Here is an 18,160-nt window from a genome sequence, read left to right as displayed (position 1 = left end):
TTCATCTGCAATTCATGCATATGAGTTCTATTTCTTGATTGCTGATCTGTTTCTTTAACATATCCCAGTTTGGATGGTTTACAACCTTTTAGCAAAAATACAGCTCTTTCAAAGAAGAATAAAGAAAAAAAAAGAACAAAAAAACCATATTTTAAGTCCACCTGCCCACTTTGCACAGATAGTGCAAGAACCTCTCATTTTTCTGCTTTGTTAGCAATCAACTGCACATGCTCTAAAGTGCTATATGAGGTCAATAAGGAACGAATCAGCCATTGAAACGCTCATAGGACATGTCTGCACAGCTCACTAGCCATTGTTGCCCCTGCTAATTTTATATTATTGAAATTTATGAAAATTATTGCATTCCATGATGGTCCAGAACTTGACTGGGATGCCAAAATAATTGATGTTTGCTTTAAAACATGATCATTTTCAGGGGGAAAAAGTAGTTGGCATACAAGTGTTTTGCTTAGAGAATTCAGTCCCTGCCATTCCTTCATTTTTAAGGGGACCAATGACACTGGGTGATTCAGGGAAATATAGGAGGATAGTAACCTTCAGTCTCCAAATATGTTTTTAAAATAACAGTAAAGAGTTGAAGTTTGCCCTTCCCCATCAGCTTAATCTCCTATAAAAAAGTAAAAGCAACCTGACTCAATACAAAAAAAAAAAAAAAGTAGAACTGGTAAAGGAATTATTCTCCTCCTTAAGAGGGGCTGGTTGTTGGCAAGGCAGTGCAAACAACCTCGTAGTCCTATCATCTAGACAAGCCAAACTTGCAACATCTAGCAATCAACATTTCTTCAGTGATGAATAATCTTCATTTAAAGAAAAACCTAAAACCATAGGGAATAGAAAGCAATACACCTTAATCCCACTGCAGATGCTGGCAGATTATCTTCAAAATGTATTTATGAAAAATTGGAAAGAAAAGGAAAAGCAGTAAAAACTAAACACTGTTATTTTCAAAGAAGACTTGCAACAAGATTAGGAGAAAGAGAAGAGTACAAACAAAAACAAGTTCATATGCCATTTATCCTCCTTCATTCAGCCCACATATTATTTCCTCTTGGCACAAGTTAAGTGCATGCACTCCATAGAGAAACCACAGGATAAAATGAGCAGAGCAATGTACTGAGTCTATATTACTTACACAAACATCAAGTAAGGGAATTCTATGGTGGTCAGACAATAAGGTTAAGAAAATATATTTCTTAGGATCCTCTAACCAAGGAATCAAAAATAACTATGCTATTTTTCTTCTCTGGTTAACCTCAAGTTGAAATGAAAGGTTTAAGTTCATTTCTTCTATGGATTGAGACAAGCTATTTTTGAGCATGTTTATTCAACAGTCAACTTTGTTACAGCAGAGTTCGTATTTAAATTATCACTAAATATAGCTTCTAAAATTATGAAAATTGAAGTTTTTTGTTGAGACAGCACAACTTTAAATTCTGATTATTTTATGGGAGCCTAGAAGAATGAGACTTGCCCCAGAGCAAATGACCTCTGCTGTTCTCCCAATATCAATTAAGACAAGTTCAAAACTGCACTTTCAATACTTCAGTACTTACAATTTCTCATATGAAACTGGATTTGGGTCAGCATTTTCTTCCAGCTCACTCACATGGCCCCTTCTGTACTACCTCATGGAGGCTCTGTCCACAGAACGAATCTTCAGCTAAGTTTTGAAAGGTCTGGTGTGTCAAAGTTCAGCAAATGTGTGTGTCTGGGGAAACAAGCTGCCACTGTAACTACCTCTATCCTTTTTGTTGATTGTTTTCATTTTTGGTTTGGTTTTTTGTTTGGTTTTTTCTTTTTTTCTTCAAATCTAATAAAAGATCAGGTCCACAGAGAGCTACCACAAAGGTTCTGTAGAGCAGGTGTACTGTGAAATGCTGGAAATATTTAGATAAACATTACACTACTCAACTATTTTGCTTTGGGTTTTTTTTTTTGTTTTGCTTAAGAATAGTTCAACCTTTATAAAGTGTCATTGTTTATCATAGAGCAAATATGTTTTTTACAGGCTTTTCTAACTGTTCAGGTTAAACACTATACTATAATTCCTTTACTACAATAATAGAATGTTTATTTCCAAGAAGGTGACCATCAATAAACCCTAATACATTTACAGAGCTACCACTCCATATATGCATGCAAAAAAAAGTATATCTAAATAAAATTAACTTAATGCAAATAAAATTTGTAATGCTATCTTTAATTAGTAGCTTATTTAGGCCCTTAAATCTTCTGTCTTAACTCTTAATCTACTTCCAGCATAATTTTCATTTTTTTTACATTTTAAACATTTGGAAATGTGTGCAAAGATCAAAGATCTCACACTGAGTCTTTGTGTATCCATTCTGTGATCTGCACCTTCTTCCCTTTTACCCAGTTTTAAAGTTACACTCGATTTATAAGCTCTTGATTCCAACCATTAGGAGTAGTTGGTATGGTTGATGAATTCTTAGCATATGCAAACAGATTTTTTTTTAAAATTTTTTTATTAAGCCTGCATTTTGCACTTCTAGACGCAAACTCCTCCTCAAGGGGAGAGAGAGAGAAAGGAACTTCAATGAGGGACCATGCACCATCAGTCAGTTTTACCACATGAAACACTGAACTGCACACTCCTGGGCTAATCCTGTCAATCCCTCCAACACTTTGAGGTCTATTTTATACAAATCTGTTTTCAGTAATAATTCCTAAGAAATTTAAACAATGAGAAAAGGAAATTTTCAGCTTCCAAGGAAGACACAAAGCATCTTATTCTAGTATAAGGAAGCTCTATGACGAGATATTCTAGAGCTGCCAACATTTTCTGATCTATAGCAGACTTTCTCAAAATTCTGGGAGAGTAAAAAGGTGCATTATGCAGTCCTAATATTTATCATGCATATAAATTACAACATGGCTATTAATACTGTGTATGAGAGACATAAAATGAAATCTTTGAGATGATGTCAACAATCCTTTAAAAGTGTGTGCATCTCCTGCTACTGCACCTTCTTTTTCCTCTTCCACCAGCTAACAAAGCACTTGAGCAAAAGTTCTCAACTGGTGGGTGAAATTCTTACCATTTGCTATCAGAAGATACATCACAGTCTTCAACTAAAACTATTTAGCTGGAAAAATCAGTGCTAGAAATAGTATATGCGTCTCTACACAAGGTAGCTTGACAGAATCATCACCTAAGTGAGCAATTTTTGATGAGCAGTGGGAAAGAAAGCAAGTTCTTTCAGGAGATATACTCCCCTTCCATATTTCACTGTGACAACTCCTGGGGACTATTTTGTCTTTTTATTAGGTTTTTTTTGCAGCTGTTCATCCATACGCTGCACCAGACTCTCACTCCATTAGTTTTATTTAATAGTTTATACTCCATCTATCCTACCTCTCAAAGGAAGACAAATCAAATAAGTACACTTCTACTTTGGCATACCAGAAACAACAAAAAAAAGGGCTTTGATCAGTTATAAATAAAATAAAAGCATTGATATATCTGTAAAGTTAGTACTGAGTTTACAAGCTTTAAAGCACCTATGACTCAATAGCACTCAGCCTTGGTTGATGTTCAGCATCCCACACAGTATTTAGCTCTGGTGGATCTAATACTGTTACAAGATGACTTTGCAGACCAGGGCATTAATGCAGCACTCAAAGGGATTTTCCCTGTCACAAACTGATTTCTCAACTCGAAGTTGGTCTAGCAGCACTAACGACATCAATAGATACAGAGAGCATTTTCCTATAGGCATTCATGGAGCCAGCAAATGTCACAGCAAGAATGTGGATATCAGTAAGGTGGCTGGTTGAAACTGCCAACTCCTATTGCAAGACTCATTCAGAGAGCGGCTTCTCACACGCATCTCTCTTCTTATATTCTGATATCCCAATTAATCCATTCCTAACGCACAGATTCAAAGACAAATCTCTCAAGCATTTTTTCCTGGGGTCTCGAAACTTCTGTTTTCCATTAACTAGTAGTCCTGCAACTACAAATCGAATGCTGTGTGCCCACACCAACTAGGTTACCCAGCTATCATATGCTGTATACTACATTGCAAATGTTTTTCTACGCGTATTTTCTAATAGGCATTAAGGACTCTAACAGATTATTGTGTGAAGTATGAACTACAGCTTGCCAGAGTATTTTTCAAGAGATGTGAGTTCATAAAGGCTAAGGTATGCCATGGATCTGTACTAATTAATGGTATTTTTACCAAAAAGGTCAAGAGGGAGTCCAGCATTCAAAATCTTACTAGATCTCAAATTAAAGATTTAACCATAAGTGTTTCTACATAATTCTATTTTCCACATATATTTACAGTAAAAATAAATTGTTTTGGGGTTTTTTTGGTAAACTCTAACTGTGACACTATCTTTTGCTATATCAAATGATGCAACTGGAAAAATATAGCCTCTATCCCCAAAAAAGCCTTAGCATAGTGACTTACAACTGGAAGGCCACCACTAGAAATTAAATGTGACAGAGAATGAGAGGTCTAGGAGGCAGGATCAGTCTAAATTCAAGAAACCCTCTTAAATATTGGCTGAATTTGATTCATAAAATGACACATTTTTAATCCATTCCCAGAATGTAGCACTGCTAATGAGTCTCAATTATTTTCTTTTACAGTTGCATATACAAAACCAAAAAGTACATGCAGTGATCACTTAGTTTGTGAAATTCAGAAGCTAAGTGCTAGAGTTTTAACTGTGCTACTTTAATTACTTTAATTCAGAATATGGTGTATGCGAGTTCTAATAAAAACTAAATTATATACACAATATGAACACAAAGGAAACCAGGTATTTCTTCAGAATAACTCATACTATTTAGCCCATCAATAAGTGAGTGATAAAGGTCCCTCCTTCACAATACACCGGTGGTTTGCTGTTCTGAGGTGCAGAGTTCACTCTCCAGTGTATTAAAGAACAGGACAGCCGGTACCATTACTATTATTAAACTGTTAAAGTGCCAGAACAAAATACTTTCTGTAAAAGACACAGCATTATTTTCTCTGAGTTTATGAAAAGAATGGAAACAAATCTTTTTTCAATTAAAATTCAATAAATTCTAATTCATTGGAATAAAAAACTTACACATGTGCTTTCTTAGAGAAACAGGAGGAATTCAGTGTGTAATATGATACATCTTAATCCCTACATCCTCATAACTAGAAACTATTTGGAACTCATTCTAAGTTGAGACACTAATGGAAAAATCTCAATTCAAATAAACAGAGAAAGTCAGATAAGTTATTAACTGCCTCAGGTTTTTACAAAAACATCCTCCAAGTATTCTTTGCTTTGTTCCAACTGTTCTCAGCGTTCCATTCCAATACTCAAGATGACAACCACATGTATGAAGAGCTGTCCTGGTGAAGGAAGGAACTCATGGTGCAGCTCCAATGTAAAAAGGGCTTTGTCAGGTGTAAGCAGGGACAAGGAGGAACTTGGAAAGACCATATGGGCATGCAGGGATTACATCAGGCTAAACAAAGTTCAGTGGGAGTTACAATTTGCATGGAATGTCAAGGGCAACAGAAACAGCTTTGACTGCTCCAACAGGAAGATTGGGCAGGAATGAAAGGCTGAACAGGGAAAACATCAGTCTGCTGCTGATTTGGGCAGATGACCTAGTGGCAGCAGAAATGGATGATGCTGAGGGACTCAATACCACCACTAAGATATCAAAGGCATCTGTTGTTTAGCAGAGGGGGTTCAAGAACTACCGTTTAGAGAGTAAATGTTTAATACCCCTTATTCCACCTGAGCCTGCAACAAGTGGAATGACACAAGGGTTGACCCTGGGACCCATCCTGTTTAACACCTTAGTCAAGAAGGGGAAGCGAGAGAACGTAGTGTGTAAAGTTTACAGATAACACCAAATTCAGAGAAGCAGCTGATAAGCTTGAGGGTAAGGCTGCCACCCAGAGAGGCCTAGCTGGGGTGAAGGAAGGGGACAGGAGCAACTTCATGAAATTAAGTGCACACATGTAGAATTGTACGCTTGGAAAAAAATAACTCCATGCAACAGCCTGGTTTTAATCACAAAGGAAAATTAGTCACCCACCTTTAAGTGACACATTCAGCTTCAAATGCAGAACAAAATTTGAAAGCCTGGTTGTATTTAATTTGCACAGAATACAGCCCAGATTTTTATATAGCAACACTGAATTTACCTTTTTTTCCCATGCTATTCTACATTAAAAGCAGAAGTTTCCATGAAGTAATTACACAATACTTAGCCTACTTCTGGAAAATATTTTTGGCATTTATATCTTACCTTTGTATTCAATAATTGGGTGCTCAGCTCTGTGGCAGTGGGTATCTTCTGTTGTTGTTGACTCCAGTATTCCTAGCACCCCAAGTCCTGCCAAGAGCAGTGTGAGGAAGCAGCTTCCTTTCATGGTGGTCATGCTGTCTTCCACAGCAGTCAATTCTTTTAACTGTCTACTCCTCTTGCACTCATGTGGGAAAAGCACCTGGAGAATTCAAAGAAATCTATGTAAGAACAAGAGCAAAACACAGAAAAAATTAGACTATTCTTGAAAATTAAAACAAAACAACATTGCTTTCTTTCTGTGTAGCATTTGACTACTCAAAAGTATGCTGTCAGCTGCTCCTCTAAATACCTCCCAAACCTATCATCAGTTGTCCAATTTAGGAAAATTGATCTGTCACCCAGCAGGATGAAAAAGCTGATACTCATTATCCCCTCTCTTTTATTTTGTAACAGGTGGGGAAAAGAATATTCTCCAACATTTTTTATTTTATCCTCTTAGAGCAAACATATTTAAATCAATTCTGCCTGTTCACATGGATCCACTGCTTCTTGCCCTGTTTTCCTCAAAGACAAAATGCTTTGATTTCTTGCAAGTACAAGGTAGAAAAGGAATTGCTCCCTCATGTGAATGACTACCTTGAGAGAACAGCCCTAGAGCATGCATTTTTTGCCTATCCGTAAAGTTTGTATGGAACAGCACAGAAAGGGGTAGGACAAGATTCACCTCAACGCTCTGGCACACACTTTGGCTTTACAGCAGTGTAGGTCACTGGCTCTGACACTGGCTTAGTCCCCATCCATTCCCTGACTGATGACAAGTCTATGAATTGCAGACTCAAATGATGAAGACCTCTTTCTAGTAAAATTTAGATGCCAATCAACAATGCAATGGTTTTCATCCAGAATCAGATAAAAGTTGAAGTTCAACTCCTCGGTTTTTTGAAACATTCCATTACCAGACCTTTATATAAGTAATAGAATATGAATGGTGTCAATATAATTTTAGATCCAACCCAGCTCCTTTAGTTTCATCACTAGAAACATGCCAAGTAGTAACAACCTAATCATACAACCCAAAAGAGACTTTGACCACTAGCAGCTTTAGTGGTGCACACAGGCTTGCACGCTGATAACACACACACACATGAGACATCACTGCCTTTCATGGGGAAGACCAGAGATTTGAGACAGCTCCATAAAGGCAGAAATGTCCCTCTGCTAATTAATGGAGAAATTTGAGAAAAGAAAATCAGCAGTTTTGACTTCTAATATGTTTGATCTCACTGAATTGTAGTGTGCTGTTTAATAAGGTGGAAACTTTCTATTTGCATAAAATAAACATCCTAAATGCATAAAACAAAGGGCTGTTAGTGAAAAGACACTCCACAATAACAGCAGTGTGTTCTAAAAGCTACACTTAGAGGGCAGAATGGATAGTAAACACTGGTCCCTAACATTACTACCACCAGCCTTCATAAGACTAACTGCTCTCCTCTTACCGCTTTATTTTACTACCTTTAGTTGTCTTTCAGCTTAGACACTTCTAATCCTCACTAATTCAAACTAAAATAAATAGATCATAGACAGAATACACCTGAGTAGTAAATTTAATAAACAAGTTTAGCTTCTTTGCTAAATTTTCTTAAGTTACTGAAAAAAAGGAGAAGAAGCTTCGAGGCAGTCAGATTCATATTCTTACCTTCCTAAGTAGTGTTTTATGATGTCATGCACCAATATGAATCTGGCCCTACAAATCTTGCTTGTGGCTTACAACAGGCAGTATCTGTTCACAGAAATTCTGGATACTAATGCATGTAGTGCATAAAGCACTTGTTCCAATGTTTAATACTCCATTTTCTGCAAGATTGATATTTACAGTAATTTCACGACTATAAGGTGCACCCTTTTGACTAAAATTTTGGCCCGAACCCGGAAGTGTGCCTTATAGTCCAGTGCGCCTTATATAATGGACAAAGTTTGGAAATTTGCCAACCTACAAGCCGAGCCGGGACCCGCGGGAGCTGCGGCTGTGCGGGGGAAACTGGGAACTGTGGAAGATGCAGCTGCCAGGCAGGGGGACATCGGGATGGGACGTGGCGCAGGCACTGGCTGGGAAGTAGTGGGGGGACGGGATGGGATGGGACACTTGCGCAGGTGCCAGCCGAGAAGAAGCCAGAGGGACAGGATGGGATGGGACACTGCATAGGCGCTGGCCGGAGGGATGGGATAGGACGAGACGCAGAGCAGCCGCCGGACAGGGGGAAGCCAGGGGGACAGGATGGGGTGGGATGTGGCACAGCCGCGGGACGGGGGGAAGCCGGAGGGATGGGACGGGATGGGATGGGACGCTGTGCAGGCGATAGCCAGGGAGAAGCTGGAAGGACAGGATGGGATGCTGAGCAGGCACCGGCAGGGGAGAAGCCAGGGGGACGAGACAGGACGGGGTGCAGCCGCTGGCCAGGGGGATGCTGCGCAGCCACCGGACGGGGGGAAGCCTGGACCCGCCACGGCCCCCGGGCGGGGATCGCCGGGACGTGGCGCGGCCACGCAGTGGGATCTGGGAGCCGCGAGCTGTACCAGCCGGCACCGGGGGCGGGAGGGAGTGCCGGGGCCTGCCCACGCATGGGGAGGGCGCCTGGGGCTGCGTTTAAAGACTACATCAATCTGTTAAAATGCTTCCAATTTGAGCACATGCCAGTAAACCTGCAATGGCGTGATTCTGTTACTAATTCATTACTTTGTTGCGCGCACCGCGGATCTTGCTGCAAAAAAAAGTGCGCCTTATAGTCCGGTGCGCCTTATATAATGTACAAAGTTGCGAAATTTGCCGGCTCCCAGAGGTGTGCCTTACAGTCCGGTGCGCCTTATGGTCGTGAAATTACTGTAAATGTTCTTACACAAATTCAAGTAGTTTATGTGAGTTGTAGCCTTCCTATTCCTAACTTATAGATCATACAAATATACTACTAACAGCTACTTCTAATTCATATTTCTGTAAGATTACATTTGTGCATTTTAGAAGCAAAATGGAGGTCTGATTCCTTCATGAAGGTCTCAAAAAGTGTTTTTCTTGCACACAGTACAGCAGCAAGCATCCCAAGACCTAGGAATATGGTACATTCATGTTTAAAAAACAATAAAACAAAGAAAAAAATACCCAAACAAAACTCAAAACTTTATTTCTTTTAATTTTGAAATTCACAGAAATACTTATGAAGTATGAATATAATGAAAAGGAATTAAAGAAGAATAAAATAAAACATTTGTACTGAAATCATAGCATTGTCTGTCTCGCTGGTTGTAAATGAAGCCCACCGTCTTTATGTAGCCAAATTTCAAAAAAAAAATCAGCTCTACTCAGCAAACACAGTAAAAAGATAATCCTGTTTCTCCAGAAAGAAAGAAAAGGACCACTACTCTTCATCCAAATATTAAATACACATATAGATATGGATGCCTTGGTTTCCATTACAAAAGGGATGCTTAATTTCATGGGACTAATAGTAAGTGTCAGTAAGGACTAAGATGTAAATGTTAAGAAGTCTGATGTCTTGTACCCTGCAGGTATCTCCCACTTGTCCCCTGTGAACAGAACTCATTAGCAGAAACAAAGATTCCTTCACACCACCACCTTTCCTTGTCCTCTAAATACAAACAGCATCCTCTTTCATGACAGACTACATACATGCCATAGGTGGTCTCTGACAAAGTTGTTTTCATGTTGGAGTTACACTGTGGAAGTATTTTGGGGCCAAGGACTTTTTTTCTTACTAGTTGGAACTCTTCCTCTCACTGCATCTCACATGGCAAAAAATGAGGCAGGAAACACTCTCTTATTTAGAATATCCAAAGGCAAGGAGAAAGGAGAAACAAAGAAAGGTGTGAATACACTTCTGACCATGTATCCCAGAAAAAAACAGAAACAGTCTAAATTTCTCTCTATCTCAACCTCTAGCTGTTTATGTGTATTGCACCATTTTATTAATTTAAGTCTATTCATTATCTTGAATGTATTCATTTAAATATATCATTGTAGGGAACTATGAGGAAAGTTTACAGTAATTTCACAATTATAAGCCGCATCATTTTGACTAAAATTTTGATCCAAACCCGAAGTGCGGCTTATAATCAGGTGCGGCTTATATACGGACAAAGAACAAAAAGTTGCTGTTTTAGTTTGGAGGACAGGTGTCTGCTGAGAAAGTCAGGAGCTTCTCTTTGAAATGGAGAATGTAAACCCCCTCTCTCCAAATTATTATCATTTTGAAATCAAGGAGCTCTCAGGCAAAGATACGGGAGTTCTTTTCTAGAGAAATTAAAATAGAAATACAGTAATACAAAGAAACAAACTCCAAACCCTGACAAAGTCAGAGTACAACCTGACACCCTGTCAGTCAGGGTGTTGGTAGCAGTCCCATTAAATGGTGGTTGCATCCTCCTGCAGTGACAGATGTGATTCAGTTGGAGCAGTGCTCCTGTAGAAGGTGCAGTTTCCTTCCGGAGCTCCAGTGGTGATGTGGAGAAATCTGGTTTTCCTCTGGAGTCCAGTGGAGAAAGGGGTAACCTTAGTGTCCCAAAACCTCTGTTTTTATCTTGGTAAGAAATGTTGGGCTCTTCCCCCTGGCTGGAGCAACTTCCAATGGGATGCAGTAATTTTATCAGTCACACAGTGGGATTCAATGGGCCATTAGCAGAAAATGACTCACTGGAGGAAGGATGGGTTGTGAAAAGATAAAGAACAATGCCCTGCCTGATTTCAGTGGATGGCCCATTAGCAGAATATCTGCCGTTGAGATAAGGATCACTGCCCCCACCCTCAATAGATGGTGATAGAATAGATACCTTTTATCACACTCTGTATTGTAACGTGCGGCTTATGTATGGACAAAGAACGAAAAGTTGCTGGCACCCAGAAGTGCGGCTTATACTCCGTGCGGCTTATAATCGTGAAATTACTGTATTTGCAACAACTCAGAGGAGAATCTTCAGAGGCCATAATTGACAAAAGAACAGTAAATCAGCAGATAGAAACCTCATCACAAGTTCTTTAGGTTTCTATCCATTTCACTAAACCACTGTATGCATGGAAAGAGAAACAGTCTGGAGACTGCATCTGCTACACTGCTAGAGTGAAAAATAAAAAATGCATTTTCTAAAGATCCACAAACAAAACAAGGAAAAACAACCAAACAAGACTCCTCCCTCAAGAACCAAAAAACCCTTACCTCCCCAACCCCCACAAAAAATACAGTTAAACCTCCTTCGAAGAAACATACACCTTCAACATATGCCCACAGCATAAATAACAGACACCTTAGAAAATACTTCAAAACTGAATCTTTTTTCACAGAACTTGTACAGGCTACACTGCTCCCTTCTGCACATCCTTGAGTAAGGAGTGCTGCACAAGTTCCACTGCTGCCCAAGACAGTAGCTGTAGGAGTGAGCCTGTGCAAGCACGCTACACAAACCTGAAACACTGCAACAAATCAGAAGGCTTGAAGCAGACAAAGCAATCCTTCCTGAAATCACCCCTTCTCCTTATTGAAAGTGCAGTTTTCGTGCCAAGAAGTGATAGCTAGCCTGAAGCAATACGACAAGACAAAGCCAAGAGAACCCTGAACATTAAAAGATTAAGTTGCTTTCCTTGATTTCTGTATAATTTCCGTATGTAAATCTCTCTCAAAATGACAATAATGGTCAGGTCAAAACTCTTCAAAACATATATCCAAAGAGTGACACTGACCAGTTTTTTAACTATTGCTAAATATTTAGGGAGACTGCACATTGACCTGTTATTTGCATAACTTTTCTAGCAGACACCTTTATTCACTCTTTAACAAATTGCATTTTACAAGTTTGTAAAACAATCTGAATATGCAAAATTAAAAAGAAAGCAGAATAAGTAGTGCTATAAGATGCAATTTATTTCAATATATTATTTTATTTCTGTATGTAAAGGGTCTTGTGCACTTACTATATCCCTCATTCCCTCTGTTTTGATCTAGCTTGCCTAAAAGAAATATAAAGATGAATGAGGCCCATTATGCAAAGGTATATTATATTTTACACATGTAGCCTTTGGTTTCTCCAATGACAGTATTTGATGAAAAAAAACCCCCAGCAATTCAAGATTTTCTGTTTCAGCTGAACCACAAAAGACACCTATTGCTAAAGAGAAAATGTGTGCACAGCTAAGCATGCAAGGCAGGTAACTGCTACTGCTAGGTCCAAGCAGATTCATTTAGAGACAATTCCCTCCAGGCACTGAAGTCACATATTTAAAGTCAAATAATCAGGATGCCAATGTTTCTAGATCAGTTAAAATACACCATGCTGGAAGTACAATTTACATCTGAATTATAAACTATATTTTCCTTTGTTCAATCAAAATAAGCCACTGTATGCAAAAGCTGCCACACTAGCTGCAGCTGTTCCAAAGCAAAGATTTTTTCAAATATTTACCTTTGCTGATTCTATAAGTAACAGTTTAAAATGACACTTTAGTGAAAGATGAAGTGAGTTTATGTCAATATAAGTGTACAAACAGCAGGGTTTGGCACATTTAAAAGATGTCAGTTTCAGGAGTGGTTCTGGGTACAGTCATTCATGAGCAGGTCTGGGGTTTCTTTACATGCACGCCAGTGTTTACTCTTGCAGATGCTAAACACGTAATTTGACACAGCAGACCCATTCCACTATCCCTGGGCACTTTGCTCCACATCTTTGCAAAACAGTAACGATTTGGGAAAAAGAATTGCTCATGTGAAGTAACTACTCCAGATACCTTTTTACACTAGGATAAACCTGGGAAAAAAAGTACTTAACTAATGAAACAAACTTTACATTCTACGGGTTCATTATAACAGAATGAATAATGAGTACAAAGAAAGATGTTGTCCCATATTGCTACTGCGCACACTTTAAAATAGTAATAATTATTTCATCTTTGGTCATATTAAGAGAATTACGTAACTTATCTACTGAATTGTTAGTGGTACCTTTTTTACAATTTATTAAAAGAAGAGAACATTTGCTTGCTGCTGCAACTGGCAAGAAAACAGGGAGAACTGTTGTTTCCTCTTCATCAAAAAAGGCCACACTGTTGTGTATCACTAGTAAGCATGTAGAAAAATCAGCAGAGGGTATCATGAATACCCCTACAGTGTAGCTCAGTGCCTCTTTCTGTAATTTTTCTTGACTTGTTGAAGACAAACTCCTCATATTCATACAAAACATTTGAGAGGAAAATTGTTAGAGAAGGGAATACATAAAAAAGACTTTGTCGCCATACCTAACAAAAATTTTAGCTAAATTCTAAGGCAATGTATAGGCCCTCAATTCACCAGTAGTAACAAGCCCTGGAGCTCAGAAGGAAAAATGGATGGTGGCCAGAAGGAGGCATCAAGAGGACTCTTTAAAAAATAAAAAACAAAATAAACCCAAAAAAATCTCCCAAGCAGCTGCTTTTACTGTAGCGCATCCTGTTTCCTGTCAAATGTACAAAACCACCAAACCTGTAATTCTTTATAGTATAATTACTTCAAAATACCTTCCTTACTCAGTACAACTTCAGAAAAACAATTTGCATATCAGTCAGATACACAATTAGATTACAGCAATATCTCAAAGATCACCTCACTAACATTTGAGATGAGACTGGAGGCTACAGATCTTCTTCAGTGAAATAATCCAGTTGTACATCATCAAGTCTCATCACTGGACCCAGCAATGCAGACTGTTTACTATGCAGCAGAGTAGTATATTCTAATTTATATTTGCATAAAGTGAGAGTCAGCTTCAATTAAAAAAATGATTACTAGAGTTCCTTCAACTTTTTTTTTTTAATACCATCATTCATTTCTGCAGTGGCATGAATTTTAAGTTCTGCAAGAGGCAGACAGCCATTAGCTGTTATTGACTAACACTCAAAAATCAGTCCTTGAATTCATAGTGACATTCTGCCAAAAGATAGCTAATATCTGTAGTTAAGGGTGACAACTCATAAAACAAGAATCTGTCATCAAAGCTAGTTCTCCAGCACTTCTCATAGAGCTGATATTTGTGATTTGGGCAAAGGAAGCCCTGGTCCAAGAGCACTGGTCCGAGTGAAGCCAGGAGCACCTTGGAATTCAGTTATCACACTGTGGGCTTCTCTGTCTCATCAGTGGGGTGTAGAGCCAGTGCTCTAGGAGCTCAGCTGTCTAAGCAAGCACAGGCCAACCCAGCAGGACCATGCGGAACAGAACCACAGGCAACTCGGGGGTAGGAATAAAGTCAAATCAGCACAGACAAAACCCAAGTTCCAATAAAACCTTAGCACTTTTTAAAATCCCTTTCTTATCTTAGCTCTCCATTAGCTACAAACCCTTTTTAATATCTTCCCAAGAAACAGATTCCTACTTAAAATTTCCTTCCACTCATATCTAGTGCCTTGTTCCAGTCACCGAGGGAGCCTTTCCCCACAGACAGTGCTTGGGACATCCACCGAACTCTGATCCTTAGATTGGCCATCAGAAATGAAGCAATAAAAGGAAAACTTTTATGTTTTATTTATTTTGAGAAAATAAAAGGAAACCTCAAACCTCAGACAAACTACAAAGCCAGCGAAGTTTTTCTTTCACAAAATAACTTTAATGGAAAAATGAAATGGTAATAATTGTTTGCAAATAAAAGTCTGAAAAATGAAAGAAAAACCAGAAGAGGTTTAACGAGGGAAAGGCATGAAGTGAAAAAAAATGATCCAGAAAAGGCCAGAAGTGTCAGCTAGGGCAGGAAAAGGAAATGGAGAAGGAGGAACTGTAGTAAATAGCAACACACATAGCCTTGTGTTTCATCTTCTCTTTTCTCTCTACACAACACTTGCCTGCTCCTTTTCCAGTTGGTACTATTACTGGCAAACCAAACACATTTTCTTAGGGCCCAACAGACTGTCAACACCATCAACACATAGAACACAAGCTGCTCTGTAGTACAGTTTCAAGTGTTGAGAGTAATAGCAGTACAGAACGAGTCCGTGTAACAGAGCCCTTTTCATTTTATAAAAGTTACAGAGTTTCAAAAAGGAGTCAGGAAAACATTGAGAAAATGGACCCACTGATAGCTGTAAAATATCTAGAAACTCCCATTTTTGCAGTGTGAAACCCAGGAACTTCCTGAGCCTGAAACTGCAGCAATATTCTGAAAAAATCCCACTAGCTGCTTGCTGGGGTCTTACCCCCTTCCCTGAGCCATGTGCTGTCTCCTCCCGACTAAGACCAGATGTTGGGCTGGATGCCCCTCCAACCAAGCACAGCCATATTTCCATCTTCTGCAAAGGTTTGAGTCTCGTACTGAGAGCTTTTCAGTCATAGAAAAAGTGAATTTTGAAATTTCACCAATGACAATTAGGAATCCGTGTGGGATCAGGGTCACAACTACAAGTAAAGCTGCAACTTAATTTGCATTAACAATGTGCTGAAACTTCACTATATATAAAATACTCTTGAATTATAAAAGTTTGTGTTTTGAAAGCTGTCCAAAAAAACTGAAATAAAACCAACAAAAACCAAAAAAAGTTTTGGCAATATGAACAAGGTTTGATTGAACTAAAGCACAAGTTCAGGACTGGGAGGAAGTCAATGCAACAGAGCAGCAGATGACAATACACTAAGATAACCATAGGAATAACTAGCTGGGAAAGAGAGATGTTTTATCACTTGAGTGGAGGATGAAGAAGATTAAGATTAGAGTTGGATGAAAAATTTTTGTCAAATCTTGAAGATGTATAAAAAGTAGTTTTAAGCAAAGGCAAAGTTAATTGAAGCAGGTAAAAAGGAGGCAATAAGTAATGTAAGCTTAGCTATTGGATTCTATATAAATTGGGAAAAGGCAACACAGATTGAAGTCACATGTGTTGAATAATTAAAAAAGAAGATCATCACATCGCAGATTATTGCTGTAGCCATCTGGACACACTTTTTTATATTTGTAAACTGTACTAAAAAACTTGCCAAAATTTGTACATGGATGCAAAGAGAAACCAGAAGGAAGACAGTGATACAGCAACTTCAAATTGCTGGGTTTTTTTTAAAAAAAAAATATATATTCAACTTAAAACAGTTGTCTGTCATTTAGTGTACCACTGTGTAAAAGTATTTGACAGTACCTGGTATTTAGCTTTCATAGAAACTTAATATAATACATGTTAAATGTGAATCACCAATCTAAAGGACAAAATTTTAGTGTTAAAACAAAACTGTTAGTGGGTATTCTGTACAATAATACTAGGCAAACTTCCAAAATAAAGATTATATTAAAGCAGTTACTGCCTTAAAGAACTGCTGGCTGAGCTCCAAAGTGTCATGAAATGTCACAGACTATTGTGACAGCCTGCTTAAGCTAGATAATAAAGGCAACTTCATCTTCTTGCAGTGGGTTCAGTCCTGAAGTTCTTTGGTACAGTTTTAAAGGGCACTGGGTGTTAAATAAAGAGTTCTCAGCAAATGCAGGGTGGTCACAGCTGAGACAACCAAAATATAGTGGAGGAGAGCACAACTTATATGGCAAATCCACTCAGCCCCATGGCCCCATCTGCAAATGCATTTCAGACTCACAATACCTCTCAACTCCGATCTAATCACCAGCTTTTGATTTGTTTCTTTCCACCAATAACCAATATATTCTGCCTTCACAACAACAGCTTAAGTGAAAGCAAGGTTTAGCAAACTGGTATGAAGGACAAGGAGAGATAAGGCAGCTCAGAGCTCCCATCCCACATCACTGCTACAGAACACTTCTGTTCCCCATCTATTCACTTATATGTAGCTTTTCTATCAAGGTAAGAATTCAAACCACACACATATCTCACTAAGCTTCTGGATTCCTTCACCAGTTCTTGGATAAGCAATGGGGAATCCAGTGGGATAGGTGGCCTGAACCATCCAACAGATTATACAAATGAGTACAGACAATACACAAACTAGTATCAGAAAATGACAGAATGGTTTTGGTTCTAGGTCGGATCATCTAAGTCCAACTCTGGTCATGGTCTCCCATAGGCAGAGACACCTCCCACCAGAGCAGATTGCAGAAGGGGCAAGGCAAGTAGGTTGCTACCTCATTTTGTTGCCCTTTAACATTATCACCGCAAAGATGATGATTTATATAACTTATACATCAACAAGATTTTTACCACACACTTACAAAGATTTAATACACATGTGAAAGCACTGCTTAATATTTCCTCTAATCCCAAGACTAACTCCCATGACTATGAGCAAAGGGGGTTCCACCAATCCAAATTACACTCTTCCATATCAGATATTGCATAGAGATTTCTGATTCAATTAGAACTGCAACAGAAAAATCAGACAGCTCCCCTCTGTATCAGTTCTGTCTTCTGAAGATGTTCATCAGAAACACAGGGAACCCTGACAAAGCTATCAGAATTCTGGAATAAGAAGCCAGAAAAAAACCATTTTATTTCTGTTACATCTTTCTGAAAGTTCATCCACATTTTTAGTTACTCACTAAATCACTCACTAAAGTAAGATACAGATATTTTAAAGTTCCTGTGAAATATCAAGTTAATAAATCCCTTCCTGAATTAAACCACGTAAAATTAAAAACAATGGAAGGCACAAGGATTTTCAAAGATCATTCTACAGCTAAAATATCCAAAACATCAGAGTTTTCAAAAACAATAGGCCAATGCTTATACTCAAGACCCAATGTACTCACATACAAAGGTGAGGAACATCCCTGCACATGCCTGAACCTCGTCACTACAAACCAGAAATCATATACTATCTGGTGTAATGCCTTCAACAAAGCCGTCAAACAACAAATAAGGAGATGTCAAATAGCCTAAAGTTAAATGAGGAA

The 18,160-nt window shown here is 38.6% G+C and overlaps 1 protein-coding gene across 7 annotated transcripts in view; it reads right to left on the bottom strand.

The window, feature by feature from the left end:
- SEMA5A (semaphorin 5A) overlaps positions 1-18,160 on the bottom strand; it is a 334,133-nt gene that overhangs the window by 219,887 nt on the left and 96,086 nt on the right. For all 7 annotated transcript variants that reach the window (XM_033061171.1, XM_033061142.2, XM_033061134.1 and 4 more), the window contains one exon: positions 6,296-6,494. In XM_033061171.1, coding sequence (XP_032917062.1) covers positions 6,296-6,428 — 133 coding nt within the window. In that variant the 5' untranslated portion in view covers positions 6,429-6,494. The remainder of the gene's footprint in view (positions 1-6,295; positions 6,495-18,160) is intronic.

This window comes from Catharus ustulatus, chromosome 1 (genome assembly GCF_009819885.2).
Source record: "Catharus ustulatus isolate bCatUst1 chromosome 1, bCatUst1.pri.v2, whole genome shotgun sequence".
NCBI lineage: Eukaryota > Metazoa > Chordata > Aves > Passeriformes > Turdidae > Catharus > Catharus ustulatus.
Note: the sequence above shows the minus strand (reverse complement) of the source record. Positions and strands in the feature narration are given on the sequence as shown.